General features: G+C 48.0%; 1 protein-coding gene across 2 annotated transcripts in view; it reads right to left on the bottom strand.

Moving 5' to 3' along the window:
- The window catches only part of VPS35L (VPS35 endosomal protein sorting factor like), a 140,324-nt gene that overhangs the window by 5,103 nt on the left and 118,011 nt on the right, over nt 1-17,210 (bottom strand). For both annotated transcript variants that reach the window (XM_065924431.1, XM_065924430.1), the window contains exons 28-29: nt 11,261-11,426; nt 2,549-2,667 (exon numbers count right to left, since the gene is read on the bottom strand). In XM_065924431.1, the coding sequence (XP_065780503.1) occupies nt 2,549-2,667; nt 11,261-11,426 (285 nt within the window). The remainder of the gene's footprint in view (nt 1-2,548; nt 2,668-11,260; nt 11,427-17,210) is intronic.

The raw sequence follows: 17,210 nt of genomic DNA, 5'->3' as shown, positions 1-17,210 counted from the left end.
CCAACTGCAGGGACTAAGTTGACACCCATTCCAAAAAGGCCTTCTGGTTGGAGGAGGGGAGTTACCTCTTCTAACTAGGGTTCCAATGCTGCTCCCTCCACTGACAGCCAACGCCCTCCATGCGTGAACTCCCCCAGAGTTCTGCAGCCCTGCACCCCGTGGGTCCCAGGTCAGAGGGACCCACCTACAACCCTCCCGTCCCTGGAGAGGGCTCTAGGAGGCACTCGGGGCCCCCAGGGTGGCAGTGGTTCTGGGTTTTCCATCTGCCCTCTGGACTGCTAACCTTAAGGCTGGCCCTTTACTGTGCCTCTGACCTTGGCAGTGGCCACTGGGGAACGGAGTCTGGAAAAAGCTCCACTCTTTCTCGGACCTGCCTGAATACCCTGGAGAGAATAAGAACCCAGGACATATATGTATGCTGTGTGTGTGTGCACTCACAGCTACAGAAAATTCTTGTGGCTTTGTGTTGGGGTGGGGAAGGGCGGGAAGGGCAATGGTGGCATGCTATACAGCCCTAGACGTGAATAAGAAATAAATTAAAAATCCAGTTTGATCTTATTTTGTCTTCAAAGGATTTGGTGGATGGGGGTTACAGAAGCAAATCTTAGTAAAGTGACACTCCAGGTTGGAAAAAAGGGAGCTGGGGAAGTGTGTGGAAGGACGGGGAGGGCTGGAAACCAAGCAGTCTGAAATCTGTCCTGGGTCTGGGAAAGGGAACTGGAGTGGGGTGGGGGTGAGAGGCAGTGAGAGAAAATAGGAATCTGCTAGGGTGGGATAAGGAACGAGGTGTCAGGTTGTCTCCTGCTAGATGGGATTTTAAAAAATTGAAATGCTCAGAGATGCAAGCAGACAGCTTGGAATGACAAAGGACAAGATTTGGGGTGGGAAGGGGGTATGGCAGGGGGACACAGAAGCAGAAAGTCTGGCAACAACTGTCCCGGGGAAGGACACAGGGAAAGGTCAGGCACTGGCTCTGACCTAAAGTGAAGTGAAAGTATTTGTTAGTCCTCAGTTGTGTCTGACTCTTTGCAACCCCAGGTTCCTCTGTCCGTGGAATTCTCCAGGCAAGAATACAGGAGTGGGTTACCATTCCCTTCTTCAGGGGATCTTCTCAATCCAGGGACTGAATCCAGGTCTCCTGCATTGCAGGCAGACTCTTTACCATCTGAGCTACCCTGCCAACCTCCCCACCTTGATTACACAACAGGTATCAGTCTTAATGTCTGAACAACCATCCCCACCAAGCCTAAGACAGGGCTTCTGGGATCCATCTGTCACCTACATGTTTGAGCTGAAGTTGCAAAAATGGAATACTGGGGAAGGATACCAGGTAGTTATTTAGACTGTAGGATAACTTGGAAATTATTTTGAAATTAATCAACCATCTATCTATATGGAAAATATGGAAAAAACCACTCTGAAAAGGCAACAGCTGATAAAAAAAACATATTCAGGGATCAGAGCATGAGTTCTAGAAGACTGTCTTGACCACACTGCATAGCTGCCATTCTAGGATTCAGTTTCTCTAAAGTATAAATGGATAACAGCTGTCCCCACTCACTGGATGGTCATGAGACTCAGTTGAAACAATGCATACAAAGCTCTCCACACTACACTTATTACAAGAGAGGCTGGAATGAGAATCCCCTGGTGATCCAGTGGTTAGGACTCCAAGCTTTCACTTGGGGAACTAGCAAGCTGCGATGCGCAGCCAAGGCAGAGAAAAACACAACAGAAAAGCTAGGAAAGCACAGCCTGTTGCCGGGGCTGGGTGGCATCACACGCCACTTTCCACTTCCATGAGCGGAAAGGCCTCACTGAGGAGGGCAGTGCAGGGGTAAGGATTCAGGCTTGGGGGCTGGGCCAGGAACCCTGTTCTGTCACAACCAGAGGGAACCGGGGGCTCTGGAAACCTCTCTGAGCCTCGATTTTCTTTCTTGTTGAAGGAGAATAAACACAGCACCCACATCATAGGCCTGTTGAGGGTGTCCAAGAGCTAAGGTGTGCAAGTACAGGCTATTATCACTCAGCATGCTCAGACTGGGCACCCGCTGCACGCCAGGTTTTGGGGAGGATGCTGAGGTGAGGGACAGAGGGATTCCAGGACCCCGTCTCCGGCACAGGCAGGTCTCCAAGACCCAGGTCTCCAGGGCCTGGCCACTTGGAGCTTACATTCTGGTGGGGGCAGCAGGTGACTAACAAGTGAACACACACACACATGTTTCAGAGCACACCCAAGCGTCACAGGGACACACACAGAGATTCAGAGGGATGCAGGAGGGCGTGGCTGCTTGAGACAGGGGACAGGGAAGGCCACTCTGAGGACGTACTTGAGTTGTGACTAGAATGATGAGCGGGGTGGCCAGGGGAACCCCGGGTTGGGAGGCGCAGTGCAGGCAGAGAAAACGGCGGCAACAAAGGCCCCGGGGCCCCCGATGAACAGTCTTCACACAAGCACATTACTCTCAGGATGAAACAGTGTACAAGCACCCTGGGAACCTGTGATTTTGGGGCAAGTGGCAGGGTAGGGGGGGCAGTGGGCACCCACCTCATCCTTGGCCAAGGTTTTCAGATGCTCCAGGATCTGAGCCATCACCGTCTCGCACAGCTTGTTGTTTTCAGCCAGAAACTTGGCGTCTCCCCCATAGAGGCTGTCGTTGGAGTCGACTGATGGAAGAAACGAGGGCTGTGAGACATTCACAAGGTCACGGAGAGGCAGCCGCGAGGCACCAGTATCAGTACATGGCAGGAACGCACGGGAGAGCAAATGGAAATGGCCAGCATCTCCTGCTGACTTGGGCCCTTGGGAATCACAGAGAAAATACCCGGTCTTCTGGATGACTGAGCCAGACAGGAGGAGGATGGAAGTCTACCTGTCCCCTCTGGCCTGGCATGGAGGGGACAGCAAGCATTGCAGTGACCATCAGAATGGCTGTGAATACTGAGCGCCGTGTGCCAGGCACTGGGCTCAGGACTTCGCAGGCATTACTGCAGGGTCCTCATAACTAGCACGGGCAAGAGCTAACGGATGGGCACATGGAGGCTCAGAGCCCACCCTGGCCAGGATCCCAAAGGGGGAGGCTCCTTTCAAACTAAGCACCGTCCCCAGCCCCCTGTCCTGTCATTCCGCCTCAAAACTCCTGCAGGTGGCATGGAAGGTTCTCTTATGTCTTCCTGCAAACCTGAATCTTCTCACCAAAGTCCCCTCTCTCCTTGGGCACCGCTGCTGTCTATAGAAAGACCAGACGCAAGAACAGCCTGAGTTTGATCTCCCTCTCCCTCTTTCCTGTTCACCTTTACACAAAGCATGACCTCTGGGTCAGGAAGGAGAGAGAGATTCCACAGGGTGCTGTTTTGCAGTTGTTGTTTTTTTTTTTTTTTTCATTTAATGATTCTTGAAGCTATTTCCGAATCAGCACAAATGGATGTCACAACAAACTGGAAAACTCTTCAAGAGATGGGAATACCAGACCACCTGACCTGCCTCCTGAGAAATCTGTATGCAGGTCAAGAACCAACAGTTAGAACTGGAGATGGAACAACAGGTTCCAAATCAGGAAAAAGAGTATGTCAAGGCTATATATCGTCACCCTGCTTATTTAACTTATATGCAGAGTACATCATGCAAAATGCCAGGATGGATGAAGCACAAGTTGGAATCAAGACTGCCGGGAGAAATAACAATAACCTCAGATACGCAGGTGACACCACCATTATGGCAGAAAGCAAAGAACTAAAGAGCCTCCTGAAAGTCAAAGAGGAGAGTGAAAAAGGTGGCTTAAAACTCAACATTCAGAAAATTAAGATCATGGCATCCAGTCCCATCACTTCATGGCAAAAAGATGGGGAAACAATAGAAACAGTGAGAGACTTTATTTTTGGGGGGCTCCAAAATCACTGCAGATGATGACTACAGCCATGAAATTAAAAGATGCTTGCTCCTTGGAAGAAAACCTATGACCAACCTAGATAGCATATTAAAAAGCAGAGACTTTACTTTGCCAACAAAGGTCTGTCTAGTCAAAGCTATGGTTTTTCCAGTAGTCATATATGGATGTGAGAGGTGGACTATAAAGAAAGCTGAGCACTGAAGAATTGATGCTTCTGAACCGTGGTGTTGGAGGAGACTCTTGACAGTCCCCTGGGCAGCAAGGAGATCCAACCAGTCAATCCTACAGGAAATCAGTCCTGAATATTCATTGGAAGGACTGATGCTGAAGCTGAAACTCCAATACTTTGGCCACCTGATGTGAAGAACCAACTCATTGGAAAAGACCCTGATGCTGGGAAAGATTGAAGGTGGGGGGAGAAGGGGACAGAGGATGAGACGGTTGAATGGCATCACCGACGTGATGGACATGAGATTGAGTAGGCTCCGGGGGTTGGTGACACACAGGGAAGCCTGGCGTGCTGCAGTCCATGGGGTCGCAAAGAGTCGGACACGACTGAGCGACTCAATTGAAATGATAAATGGATGGCTGTTTTGCTTGTACCACCTCAGCAGGAGTTCATCGTGTGATCACCCAGACATGTTTGGTTGGTCTCTCTTACAGACACTTCATTTGTTCTCTTTCCTTTCTTTTGTGGTGGGGGTAGGGGTGGGGAGGGGCCAGGCTGCTGCAAAGTCTTACCATCTGTAACGAAACCACAACCTCTGCCTTGCAGAGTCAATTCTTTCCCCCCAAGCCGCCTTCTTGCCAGATGATCTTTTAACAGCTTTCACCCCAATTCCCAAATGTATGTGGCTGAGCAGTTATTTCCACCTCGTGTGAACAAGTGCTGGTGCTTAGTACATGGAGCACCCTTGGTGCTATGTAGCCAAGGACAGGGAAAGTGCAGTGGCAGCTTTTAGATATTTCTGATCCATGTGTACATGCCTGCCAAGTCGCTTCAGTCATGTCTGACTCTTTGTAACTGCCTGCAAGGCTCCTCTGTCCATGGGATTCTCCAGGCTAGAATACTAGAGTGGGTTGCCATGCCCTCCTCCAGGGGATCTTCCAGACCCAGGGATCGAACCTGTGTCTTCTGCAATTCTTTACTGACTGAGCCACTGGGGGAAGCTCCATCCATTCTGATCTGATGGAGGCCTAAAATCTGGGCCACCATGCCAGACGCAGGGACATCTGACAAAGGAGAGCCATGCAAGCGCCTGGGTGGGGAGGGCTGTGTGTGGCTGCGCTTACATGGCCATGTACACACAGTGCTAATCCAGTTCATGGCTTACAGATGTTTTCAATAAACTGGCTCAGCTTAGCTCATCTGGCGGAATGCACTCTGCTGTGCTTTTCTCAGCCCAACTCATCACTGGCCCTATCAAAGGGCCCAGTGAGAAGGATCCTGTCTCAGAGGCGTATACAAATCCAAAAGGGATGAAACATATGTGATCACAGTAAAGCCCATGAGGTGGTGTGATGCAAATAAGAGGTGACATAGGGCACTCTGTTTAGCTTGCAGATGGGTGAGGCTGGGAATAAGAGCCACAGTGGACAGTCCCATCACGGTCAAAGTCACCAGCTGTCGACAGGACAGGGTCTGCACAGAACTCTTCCCTGGACTGCTGATAACAGGCTACAGAACCAGGGGATCACGTTCAACAGGCACTGGCCATGAAGAGAAGAAAAGTCAAGGTACAATGTGCAGGGGTGGCTTCTAAACTTTTTAAAAAGTGACCCCTATTAGGGTCACTTACAGGAAAATTGGCAAATACATTAATAGTCAATGTATCATATATACATCTAAATGGTCTATAATTTTATGGAAAAAAGTTTGATTTCACTAGAAATCAAAGAACAGAAAACTAACACCACAGAAGAACTTAAAAAAAAAATCACCTATCAGATTAACAAAGATGAGAAAGAATACCCGGCTTTGATGTAGGCCTGGGGAAGCTACTGGTGGGAGTAGCATAGTTTTGGAAATCAGTAAGAAAAGCCTTAAGAAATATCTAGTACTACTTCACGTCTATTAGGATTTCTATTATTTAAAAACAACAACAACCACAAAAAGGAAAATACGAAGTGCTGATGAAGGTGTGGAGAAACCAGAAGCCTCGTACACTGCTGGTGGGGATGTAAAATGGTACAGCTGCTGTGGAAAAGATCCATGGTTCCTCAAAAGGTTAAAGTGAACTGCCCAGGATCCGGCAATTCTGATGCTAGATATGCTCAAAGGAATTGAAAGCAGAGACTCAAACACATACTTGTACATGAATGCTCACAGCAACCTTATTCACAGGAGCAAAAGGTGGAAACCCAAGTATCCACAGATGTATGAATGGGTAAGCAAAATATGGTTTATCCGTACAATGGAATATTATCCAATCATAAGAAGGAATGAAATTCTAATACATATTACAATATGGATAAACTCTGAAAGCATTATGGTAAGGGAAATGTACCAGACAAAAAAGGACATCTACTGTATGACTCCATTTGTATGAAGTACCTAGAAGAGGCAAATTCATAACGACAGGAAGTAGAACAGAGGTCACCAGAGGCTGGGGGAGGGGGGGGGGCAGTTATTGTTCACTGGGTACAGAGTTGTTTGGGGGGATGAAAATATTCTGAAAATGGATAATGGTGATGGTTGCACAACACTGCAAACAAGCTTAATAAAATGGAATTGTCCATTTAAAAATAGTCAAAATGGTAAACTTGATGTTATATATATTTTACTCCAAAAAAAAAAAAAAAAAGGGTCTTAGAAAAAGGCCAGATCTTTGACTTGGCAAAATCCACTCTAAGAAAATAATCCCCCAGGTGCACAAAGATGCACGAATGTGATAGTCATTGTCACCTTATAGAGAACAATGCTCATTATATGTTTAATGTATGTTCATCATAAATGTGTAAAAAGGTGAGAAGAGAAGCAATGGAAATGTATACCAAGAGTTTTGACTCAATGCTCTGTGGTATTAGCATTAAAAAAAATATTATGAAGACAATAAAAGTATATGATCTATAGTTAACTACCATGTACTACACTGCACTATACTATTGCTACTAGTACTTAAAGATATTTATAATATACTATCAATAAAGTGACAAAACAGTATACATAGTGGAGCCCCATATATATCACACAGACATATAAAGTCATGTATTTCCCAATTTATAACTTCTAAGAACCAATTTTTTCAATTAAAAACAATTATATTTCATTATTTTATATATTTCCTGTAACCTGTCTTGAATTTTTGGTAAAGTAACTTCAGAGATGCTTCATGTACATTTCTGGTTGCTACTTCAAGAATAACAACTCCTTTTATCCCCAGATTCTTACTTGAATCTCCAGGCTGCAGAACGGTGGGGTAACAGGACACTGAACAGCGGCCTCTCTCACCCCGCATCACTTGATGCCATCCTGCCGGGCTGTGAAGCTCTCGCTTGCCCTTCTCCACACTCCCACATACACACAGACATATATGCCATTTCCTTGGCTGAACCTTTTGTAAGCAGGCTGCAGACATATTGCCTGCAAATAAGGAGAACAGCTGGTCCTTTTCTCCCCACTTCTCTGTCCGCATGAAGCCTCCACTCCAGTTCTGAACTGCCCACTGGTGGGGACTGTCCTGGGCCGGCTGCTGGCTCTGCAGCTGTTACTGTAACACAGGTTGGTAGTGAACTGCCCTGGGCTGCAGGCCACCAACCGTCCTAGGATTTCGGAGTCAGCTCTGGCTGCTGTGTCTCAATGGTCCATGATGTGGAAGATGGCAGTTATTCTTGTAAGAAGAGAAAGAATTTGATTCAGCCATTCACCACCATCAGATTTTGCGGGATGGCAAGACTGCAGCTAGTGAAGGAATCTCTCACACCTGCTGCTGAGGACTAGGATAGTTCCTGGCATAAACTCCCCGTCTTCACTCGGAGCTGGAACCTACTCTCATTCAGCAGCAGTGGAGAAGACAGAAGGCCTGGGACTGCCTGTGGCCAGCCACCCAAGCTGCAGGCACCCTGCCCAGATGGGCCAGAGGCGTGCTCGGAGCAGGCCGCTCACACACACAGAGCACGGGCTGGGCGAGAACCCGCTCTGCGCCATGTTCCAGGAGCTGGAGACCTGGTGGGGGGTGGGCCAACCTGGCCCTGCCCTCACACAGCACACAGCCCATAACGAGGTGCAGATGAGCAAATGGACAGTCGCCCCCAGATGCACTGCAGGTCTGGAGACAGCAACCCTGGGGGCCCCAGATCCTAAAATCCAGGCTTGGGATGGAATTACAGAATCAGTGAGATCTAGGCTGAGCCCTGAAGGTAGAAATGCACGGAGAAAGTGAAAAAAGGGGTCAGGAGGGCTGAGAGTGCCACATCTGAACTCGGACCCGCTCTGCACTCCGGCCAAGTAGCTCTTGACTCTCCACTTTGCCCTTCTCTCCCTCCCTCTGTTTCTGTTTTAACACTTGGAGAGTTCAGACATGGTGCTTGCAATGGGGAGAAATGAAATCCCTGGCAAATGGCCATTAAAAATAGCCCAGGATCTCTGCATCTGTCTGGCCTTGGGGGTCACGATCCTGAATGCTTCAAGGACTGGCAGGCGACGTGGAGGAGTGAAAGGGCTGTGATGACCTCCCACAGGCCCCTGGGTTGTACTCTTCCAACTAGATGTCTATCTGCATGTTAAATACATAAACATCAGTGTCAGGAGTGTCCTGCCTTTCCACAGCAAGCACGCTCTCTCATTCGCTCGCATGAAAGCACTGTAGTTATGGCTCCAGGTAATTTCAGAACATTCTCTTCTTATTCATCTGGAAAGAAAACAGCCTTGGCATCCTTCATACGCAAAAGAAGAAAAAAAGATCTGACCCCAGTTTTTCAAAAGTTCGAACCTTTGTTTAACACTGTCTATAAAGGCTGCCTCTAATACGAGAGAGACAGGAAAATGGGGCCCCCATCTTGTGGGCCTCGTGTGGCCACCCAGGACGCTCTCTCCTACTAAGACAACTGTCAGGTCACAACTGTGCATCCAGAGAGAACAGAGCTGGGCCAAGAAGGCAGCAGAGAAAACCCACCCTTCTGTTCTCATCTCTAAAAGCTAGAAAACTAGATTCCTCCTGTGCCGGCGCTCCAGCTCCTACAGTCTGCCCTGCTACGCTCTACAGAGAGAGGATTCAGTGAATCCGCTGAAGGAAGCAAAAATCGAAGAGAAGGCTTGCTCCTCTGACAGGGCCCAGGATTTCCAGACGAACTTCCATGGCAGCGTCTGGTCCTCAAAAGTCTCTCTACTGTTTTGAGTCCTCCAGGAACCTTTCACAAGAGAGAAAATAAAAGTGCCAAGAAATACAAGAAAAGCTCAACCTCATGAGCCATGAGAGAAATGCAAATTACACTCATCGGAACAGCCAAAATGAACAAGATGGACCACATCAAGGAAACAAACGGAAACCTCATTCATGCCTGGTGAGAGTGTAAACTGGTGTAAATATTTTGGAAAACTGTGAGACAGTACCTACCAGAGCTGAACACAAGGAAATCCCACAAGCCAGCAATTTCACCCCGGGCATATACCCAACAGACATGAACCCCGAGAGTTACATATTCAGGAATGTTCACAGCAGCACTCCTCATAACAGCCCATAACTCCATCCACAGGGGAAGGAATACATTCTGGTATATTCATACAGTGGAATACTATGCAGCAAAGCAAAAGGATGAACAACAGCTACACACAACACAGAAGAATCTCACAGACATAACAGTGAGTGAAAGAAGCCAGACACTCATTTAGAATGCTTGCTAAATGGGTCCATTTATGGAAAAGTAAAAAACTAACAAACTACTTTGTAATATTAGTCAGGAGAGCAGTATACCTGTAGAGAGGCAAGTGGTGGTGCTGACTGGACGGGGGCATATAGGGAACTTCTGGAGAGCTAGTCACGTTTGATTTCTTAACTGGGTGGTGGTTACCAGGTGTATTCATTACGTGGTAATTCACAGCTTTATGGCTTACCATATGTGTATACAACCATTGCTGTTGTTTAGTTGCTAACTTGGGTCTGACTCTTTGCAACCCCATGAACTGTAGCCCATCAGGCTCTACTGTCCATGGGATTTCTCAGGCAAGAACACTGGAGTGGGTTGCCATTTCCTTCTCCAGGGGATCTTCCTGACTCAAATCCACATCTCCTACATAGGCAGGCAGACTGCCACTGAACCACCAGGGAAGTCCCCGTATATAACCATATACTTTAATTAAAACACTGTTATTCCATAATCAAGGACACAGCATAATGCATGTGCCACAGTGAATTCCACTCACAGCACCAACTGGCCCTGAGCTCTGGAAACCACACGGTTGGTAAAATCATGTTGTCTTTTGGAGTCTCCCCTTGCTCAAATGTAAAATGGGGACACAAATGCTCATTCTTCTTACAACGCTGTCAGGATCAGAGGAGAAAGAGGCCCACCAAGTTTGGTGCCATACCTGGCATGCAGTAGGAGCTCAGACCATGGAAACTATCATCTCCAACGTTAACCAGTCTCCCCAAGTTACGTCCTTACAAAACCTCAGCCCCTAAAACCCAGCCAGAGGAACCCCCTGAGAGTTATGACAGGAGGCCACCCTCAGCACTACAAATCTATTCCCTAAAATTTCCAAGTGTAGAGATAGTTGCTTAAACCCTAAAGTATACATGTATTGGCCAAAGCACTTTTAACAGTAGGGCCATTTTTTTGGAAACCAAAAATAGGAACTGAAGCTCTGACAAGTAGGGAGATGCTGAGGCTTAATGGGTGGCAGTCTGGAATTGGGACTGTCCCATGCTATCTCTAAATCATGAAGAGGCGGCCCCCAAACCTGCAGCAGAAAGCTCAAAATGGCTGGTTGCACATGGGGGTACAAGGCCATCTCCTTCCTCCAAGCAACTGCTCTAAGGCCAGGACCCCTGTGAGACTGGAAAGGAATAGGCCTGGGGTGAAGGTCACACATGTGCATATGTAACCACATTCTAGAAATTCTGTGGCACACGCAAGGCATCACCAATCCGAAACAGCACTTCTCCAAACTCAACTGTGTGTCAAAATGATCTTGAATGCTCATGAAAGATACAAATTCTCAGGTCTCTTCCTGAGCAATCTAATTTAGAAGAGATAGATGGGACCCAGGAATCTGTGTTTTTAAGAGTTGCCCCAGGTAAGTCTTACATTGGACAAATTTATCAAGACCCTGGACCAGAAGTTCCTGGTGGGTAAAACACAAGAGAAAATGAAAACTATGCATTGCCACTCGGGAGTTCAAGCACAGTGCAGTCTGGCGGGCACGCGGCTACCTTTGTCTACGTGGTAGAGATAGGTCTCCTGGCTCATGGCGGACAGCAGGTGCAGGACGCAGGTGTAGATGCGGATTTTCTCATCGCTGTTCTCCTCCCAGGCGTAGTCCTGGACCACGTTGAGCAGCTCTCGAACAAGAAACAGGACTCCGTGTTCAGGATGGTCCTAGTGGAGGACCAAATCAAAAGAATAAATAATCCTAAATGTGAAGCAGAAGGGAGGAAAAAAAGAACTCAAGACAGAAATCCAGGTCCCTCCCTTTAGCAGCTATAGAGAAATTGAAGTTCCAGCTGTGGTTAAACAGTAGAGAGAAAAGTGGCAAGACACTGCTAAACTTACTGATCAGCACACTAATCTGGGGAGACGAGGTTTGAGAGCCTAGGATCCGAGAAAAGAAAGCAAAGCTACCTGTCAGTTTAATGGCCTGTTTCCAAAATTACAGCCTTGCTCTTATGCGCCTAACAGTAAAAAGCCCTGTTTTGCCAACTACGAAAGCTAGATTGCAGGTCTCGCAGCAGATGGCACAGAAGCCACCTACCTCGGGTAAAGCCCCAAATGATCACTGTCAGCGCCAAAGGCACCGACTTTAAACACAGCCTTGCTCTTTAGGGCGTTCAGCAACATTAACAGCTAAATTGAGGATCCTCTCTTGGGGGATCATGCCTGTGCTCAATTGCTCGACTCTCTGTGTTCAACCCTCTGTGACCCCATGCACTGCAGCTCCCCAGGCTACTCTGTCCATGGGATTTTCTGGGCAAGGACACTGGAGTGGGTTGCCACGTCCTCCTCCTGGGAATCTCCCTGACCCAGGGGTCAAACCCGCGTCTCCTGAGTCTCCTGCATTTGAAAGTGGATTCTTTTGCACTGAGCTACCGGGGAAGCCCCATCTCTTGGGTGAGGAAAAACCTCAGATAGTCACACAGAGTTTCTAACAGTGTTTCTCAGATGCTAAAGTGAATTAATGCTGGGATGCAAAAAAAATAGTCAGCAGCTTCAGTTCTGTGCCAAAAAGGTCCAGGTGATGCTGTGGCTCCCCTGCTGAACACTCTCCAAAGACTCCCCCCACCCCCGGCTCCTGCTACCATCACCCCACTGACCCAGCTGGTGCACCCTGCCCCTCACTCAGCCCAGCACCACCTTTATTGCTCCTGGGACCAGCTAGACTGCTCAGGGCCTGGCAGGACACGGAGGGCACGCTCCCAAGGGTTAAATGAGGATCTTTTAATGAAGGATCCTCAGGATGAAGGCAATTAGTGAGGAAACTGAGGCAGCCGGGGCCTGGCAACAGAGAGAAGCCAGTACTATCCTCAGGTGGAAAGCACGCGGTGGGGAGCAAGGAACTGCGGCTGGAGGACACAGCCCTGGATGGAAGAACGAAGCCTCTGCCGATCCATGGCCCAGCAAGCCTCCTCCTGCTCGCAGTCCCTGTGGGTGCCTCCCAAGGACTGAGTCAGCTGGAAGCCAGTAGGAAGGAAGCTCCGACGGCTCGGTGCCCAGAGGCCAGTTTCCCACACAGACCAGACGGAAGGGCAGAGGAGGCCCCAGAGGGCAGGCATAGGCCAAGGGGGCTCTGGCCTCTCAGCTCTGCTGCTCTCCCTGCGGGAATCTTCATCTGCGAGACTGGGCCACGTGGGTTCCTTTGGCTGCTGCCGTACCTCACCTCACATGTGAGCTCCTCCTGTGATCGTCAATCCAGGGCCCCTGAAACCTTCTCCTAGTCCCTGTGTCAAGTCAACCATCTCGTATTTTCAGAGCAGTTCTCAGCATCTGATTTTATCTACTCTGTTAGTGAACTACCCAACAATACCTCTTGATCTTTTTTGCATCCTGGCCTAATAACCTCTAGGAGGGCAGGTGCTTTATCTTCCGTGTTTGCCGATAACACAGTTCTAGGATGGCCCCGGGACACACTGTGAATGGTGCCCTTATTCCTGTCTTTGCTCGCTGGGACAGTGCTGGGCACACAGCCGGCACTCGGTGGGTAGATGTTGCAAGGATAACATTTTTCGGGCACCTTACATGTACTAGGCACTGAGGTGGCTGCAAAAACAATAGCTAACTTTTATGGTAGCTATCATGGCTACCATAGCTTGTCTCTGTTTCAGAAAGATACTTTTATGACTCCCCTCCCAACCCCACTTCACAGATGGGAAATGAGCCACACTGCTGGGACATGGGGGAACCAGGATTTGAGCCCTGGGAGTCTGGCTCCAGAGCGGACATTCCTAAACGCTAATACTCTATAATGCCTCTCTACAGATGACTTAGGCACGAACTAGACTTTATGGAGCTGGCTAGTTGGGGAAAGGCCTACACGTAATCAGCTCTCTTAAATTCGGGCTTGGGGTATAAGTGTGATAACCGAGGTGGGTGGGAGTTCATGGCTTCGTAATCCAAAGTGTGGATACACAGCAGAAATGCTTCCGGTGGGTAAGAATGAGGGTGGAGGGGCATGAGATGATTTGTACAGCTGATAACATCTACAGGAATTGCTGTTATGGTATCGGCAGCAAAGAAGACACATGATGCTCCAAAATCTGAATCCCTCAAATGACACACAGTGAAACTGCCCACGCTGTGGTCCGCCTTCCACTGCCAGAGTCAGGCTCAGCTGGCAGCTTACTACTGCCTTTCTTTGCTAGCAGCTGTTTCTAACTAGGTTATTTTGTTCTGCTATGTGGATGCTCAAAATATATTTTATTTCAGGATCTGCCCTGGAAAGAGACAACAATGTGAATGGTCCAGTAACTTTCAATATAAACTGCCATAACTATCGTGAGAGAGCATTTGACACACCTTCAAAAAGGTGGAAGACAGGGTAACAGAGACGTGAAGGTTTGTAGGAAGCAGTTCCCGTGAGCTTTAAACCAAAGAGATGAAGAGATTATTTCCAACCTTCTCTACAAGGAAAACATTTTCCACATGATAACCATGCTTCAGTGGTTGTTAACATTTTCAAAAGAAATTGCACCAGTGCCAGCAACTGAAGCAAGGCAAACACAGATTCAAAAAGGAAAATAAGAAAAGATCCTGGATTCAGCAGGCAATCCGAGCGTGTAAAGGTCTTCTTGGGGTCTCTGCCAAGGCTGCCTCCCTGGCAGCAAGCAAATGCCCAGGAGGTGGTTCCCCAGGGGCACCTGGAAGGGACGCAGCCCTCTCTCTCTCTCAGCTGGAGGAAAGGGGGCCTGGCTCCCACCATTCACATTGTCCCTCTGGGTCCTTGGTCTGTGGGAATCCTTCCATTAAACGTCACTGTTTGGGAGAAAGAATACCCTGGAAATAACTAACTTCCCAGGAGAGCTGAGAGGCAGCGAAGACAGCGCTGAGTACACACATCCTGGCTTTGAATTCTATCTCAGCCGCTCACTGACTGGTGACCCTAGGCAAGTCACTTCACCTCTCTGTGCCAGGGTCTGCTTCTGTGAGAGGAGGATAATTACAGGGTCGTTTGGAGTGAATACTGGTGAACTGTTGGCTGGCTCTCTCTGTGTAAAATGAATATTCGAGTCCTTTACAAAAGGAGCCAGAACACAGAGGGGCTGGGAGGAAGTGCAGGAAAAAGAAGCGGGGCATTGGTGGGGTGGGGCGGGGGGACCCCGAGCAGGTGGAGGGCAGGAGACAGATCACCGTGGAGACGAGATTCCATGGGTGAGTCTGCGGCGCTCCCCGGCCTCGCTGCTGCCAGCCGCTGCCCGTCTTGCAGCTCACACCCCTCCAGCCTCTCATCACCTCGCTCATCACTTCGGCTCTCCTCCAGTCCCTCCAGTGCTGCTGGGTGACCCTGCCCACCTCAAGGCCTTACCCATGCTGTTCCCTCCACCCCGAATGTCACCCTACCCCCCACACTTAGAGAACTACCAGTCTTCCTCTGAGCTCAGCTCAAATCACACATTCTCAGGGCACTTCCCTGACCCATTTCCCTTCAAAATTTGAGGCTCTCAGAAGTGACTCTAGTTCTTTATGACACTTTATACAAGTGGAGTCAAGTACTGATTTGCTTGGAGTCTGTCTCCTTGAGTGGGAGCACACATTTCTGTTCACTCCTCCACTCCTAGATTAACAAGTATTTGCAGGGTACACAGAATGAATGAAGCTTAGCATCTGGATACCAGGTTATGCTGACGGCTGGACCTTTTCACTAAGATAAGAAGGAGAAAAGACATTTCCCTGCTGTGTCCTGGTGATCAGTGCCAGAAAAGTGAGGGGGAACATTTCCATTGCCTACAAATTTCAACTGAATCAAAATTAGGCATCTGCAGTAGTTAACACCAAACTTGTTCAATTCATTCTAGCTTCCTTGTCCTACCAAATGTTGTTAAAAGAAATATGTTAGTTCAAGATTATGGACAAAACTGTTCTGCAGTCCACCAAGAGGCTGACCACTGCTAACAGCAGAGCAGAATGCTTCCGAATGCTCCAGAAGTGGTGTTGCTAGCTAAGGTGAGAGGGCTGTAAGTATGAATAAAGTGGACCAGTTACTTCATTTGGTCTAAAATGGCATCCTTTTTTTTTCCTAAACAAATAAAATGAGTCAAAGTTTTTCAAACACATTCTTTAAAAACGTCTTGTGCTCTGGAGTGGGAATGCAAAATGGTGTAGCCGCTATAGAAAACAGTACCCAGGTACCTCAAAGAATTACAAGTGGAATTATGATGTAACCCAGCAGTTCCCTCCTCTGGGTACTTATTCAAAACATTTGAAATCACTAGTATCTCAAAGAGATACTACTGCTTTCATGTTCACTGTAGCACCATCACAACAGCCAAGAGGTAGAAACAAACAAAATGTCCATCGATTGACAAATGGATAAAGAAAACGTGGCACATACATACAATGGACTGTTATTCAGCTGTATAAAAAAGAAGGAAATGCTATCATATACGACAACATGAATGAACCTTGAGGATATTATGCTGAGTTAAATAGGCCAGAAAGACAAATACACTATGATTCCACTTATATAAGGCATCTAGAATAGTCCTTTCAAAGAGTGGAATTCAAGCGCTAGAGGGGGAGGAAAACAGGAAGTCACTAATCAATGAGTTTAAAGGTTCAATTAAGGAAGATGAATAAGCTGTAGGGATCTGCTGTACACTGTTGGGCCTTGAGTCAACAAAGCTACATCGTACACTTAAAAATGTGTTAAGAGGGCAGACATGGTAAGTGTCCTTAAAATGAAAGAATTAAATTTTAAAAGTACAATAATAAAAGTTATGACAAGAAAGTTAACAATGTGAACCAGGTCAAAGGGGGATATGGGAGTCGTCTCCTGCTGAACCTACTGACCACAGTGGGGCTCGCACGCGCCCCATCCTCCGCCTCTAAGCTGGGTGAGCACTCAACCTTGGCTCTTTAGACTTAACATCTCATGGCACCCAGACAGCCAGCCAGTAGTTACTATGCTGTGTCCCACAGGAGGGATGTAGGGTTGTAAAGTCCCAACTATCTTAAGCAATAAAGCCTCCGGCAAATGTTTCAGGCAGGATAGGCTCTGGGGTAGCACAGACTTCCCAGCTCTGCTTCTCAGCAGCGGTGCAATCCCAGGCAAGCCTCCCAGGTCCTGCCTTGCAGGATCCTAGAGACTGGATATTGACAAAGGGAGCTATCATGGCACGAGGCACCTAGTAAGAAGTCCCAAACTGTGGCTAGAACCATCTAAACATCTTGAGAAATCCTGGCAAAAGCCAGAGCACTATCAGAAACAATGAAGTCTGGCAGGGGTGGGGTTACCTGAATGCCTAAGGAACAGGTAAGCAATAGAAAAGGATTTAATGGACCCAGAGGTGCTCAGGGACCTGGAGAGCATACATGTGCCCCCCTAGGACAGGCAGCTGCTCTCCAGCTGAGGACAACTGGCCGGGCGGGGAATGCGGGCCTCATAGGGCTGGACCTGATTTTTTCTCAAGGAAGTGGAAATCTGGGTTTCTCTGTGATCTACAAATTTTAAAT

Source organism: Muntiacus reevesi, chromosome 2, assembly GCF_963930625.1.
Source record: "Muntiacus reevesi chromosome 2, mMunRee1.1, whole genome shotgun sequence".
NCBI classification, from domain to species: Eukaryota; Metazoa; Chordata; class Mammalia; order Artiodactyla; family Cervidae; genus Muntiacus; species Muntiacus reevesi.
This window is presented reverse-complemented; position numbering and strand designations above follow the sequence as displayed.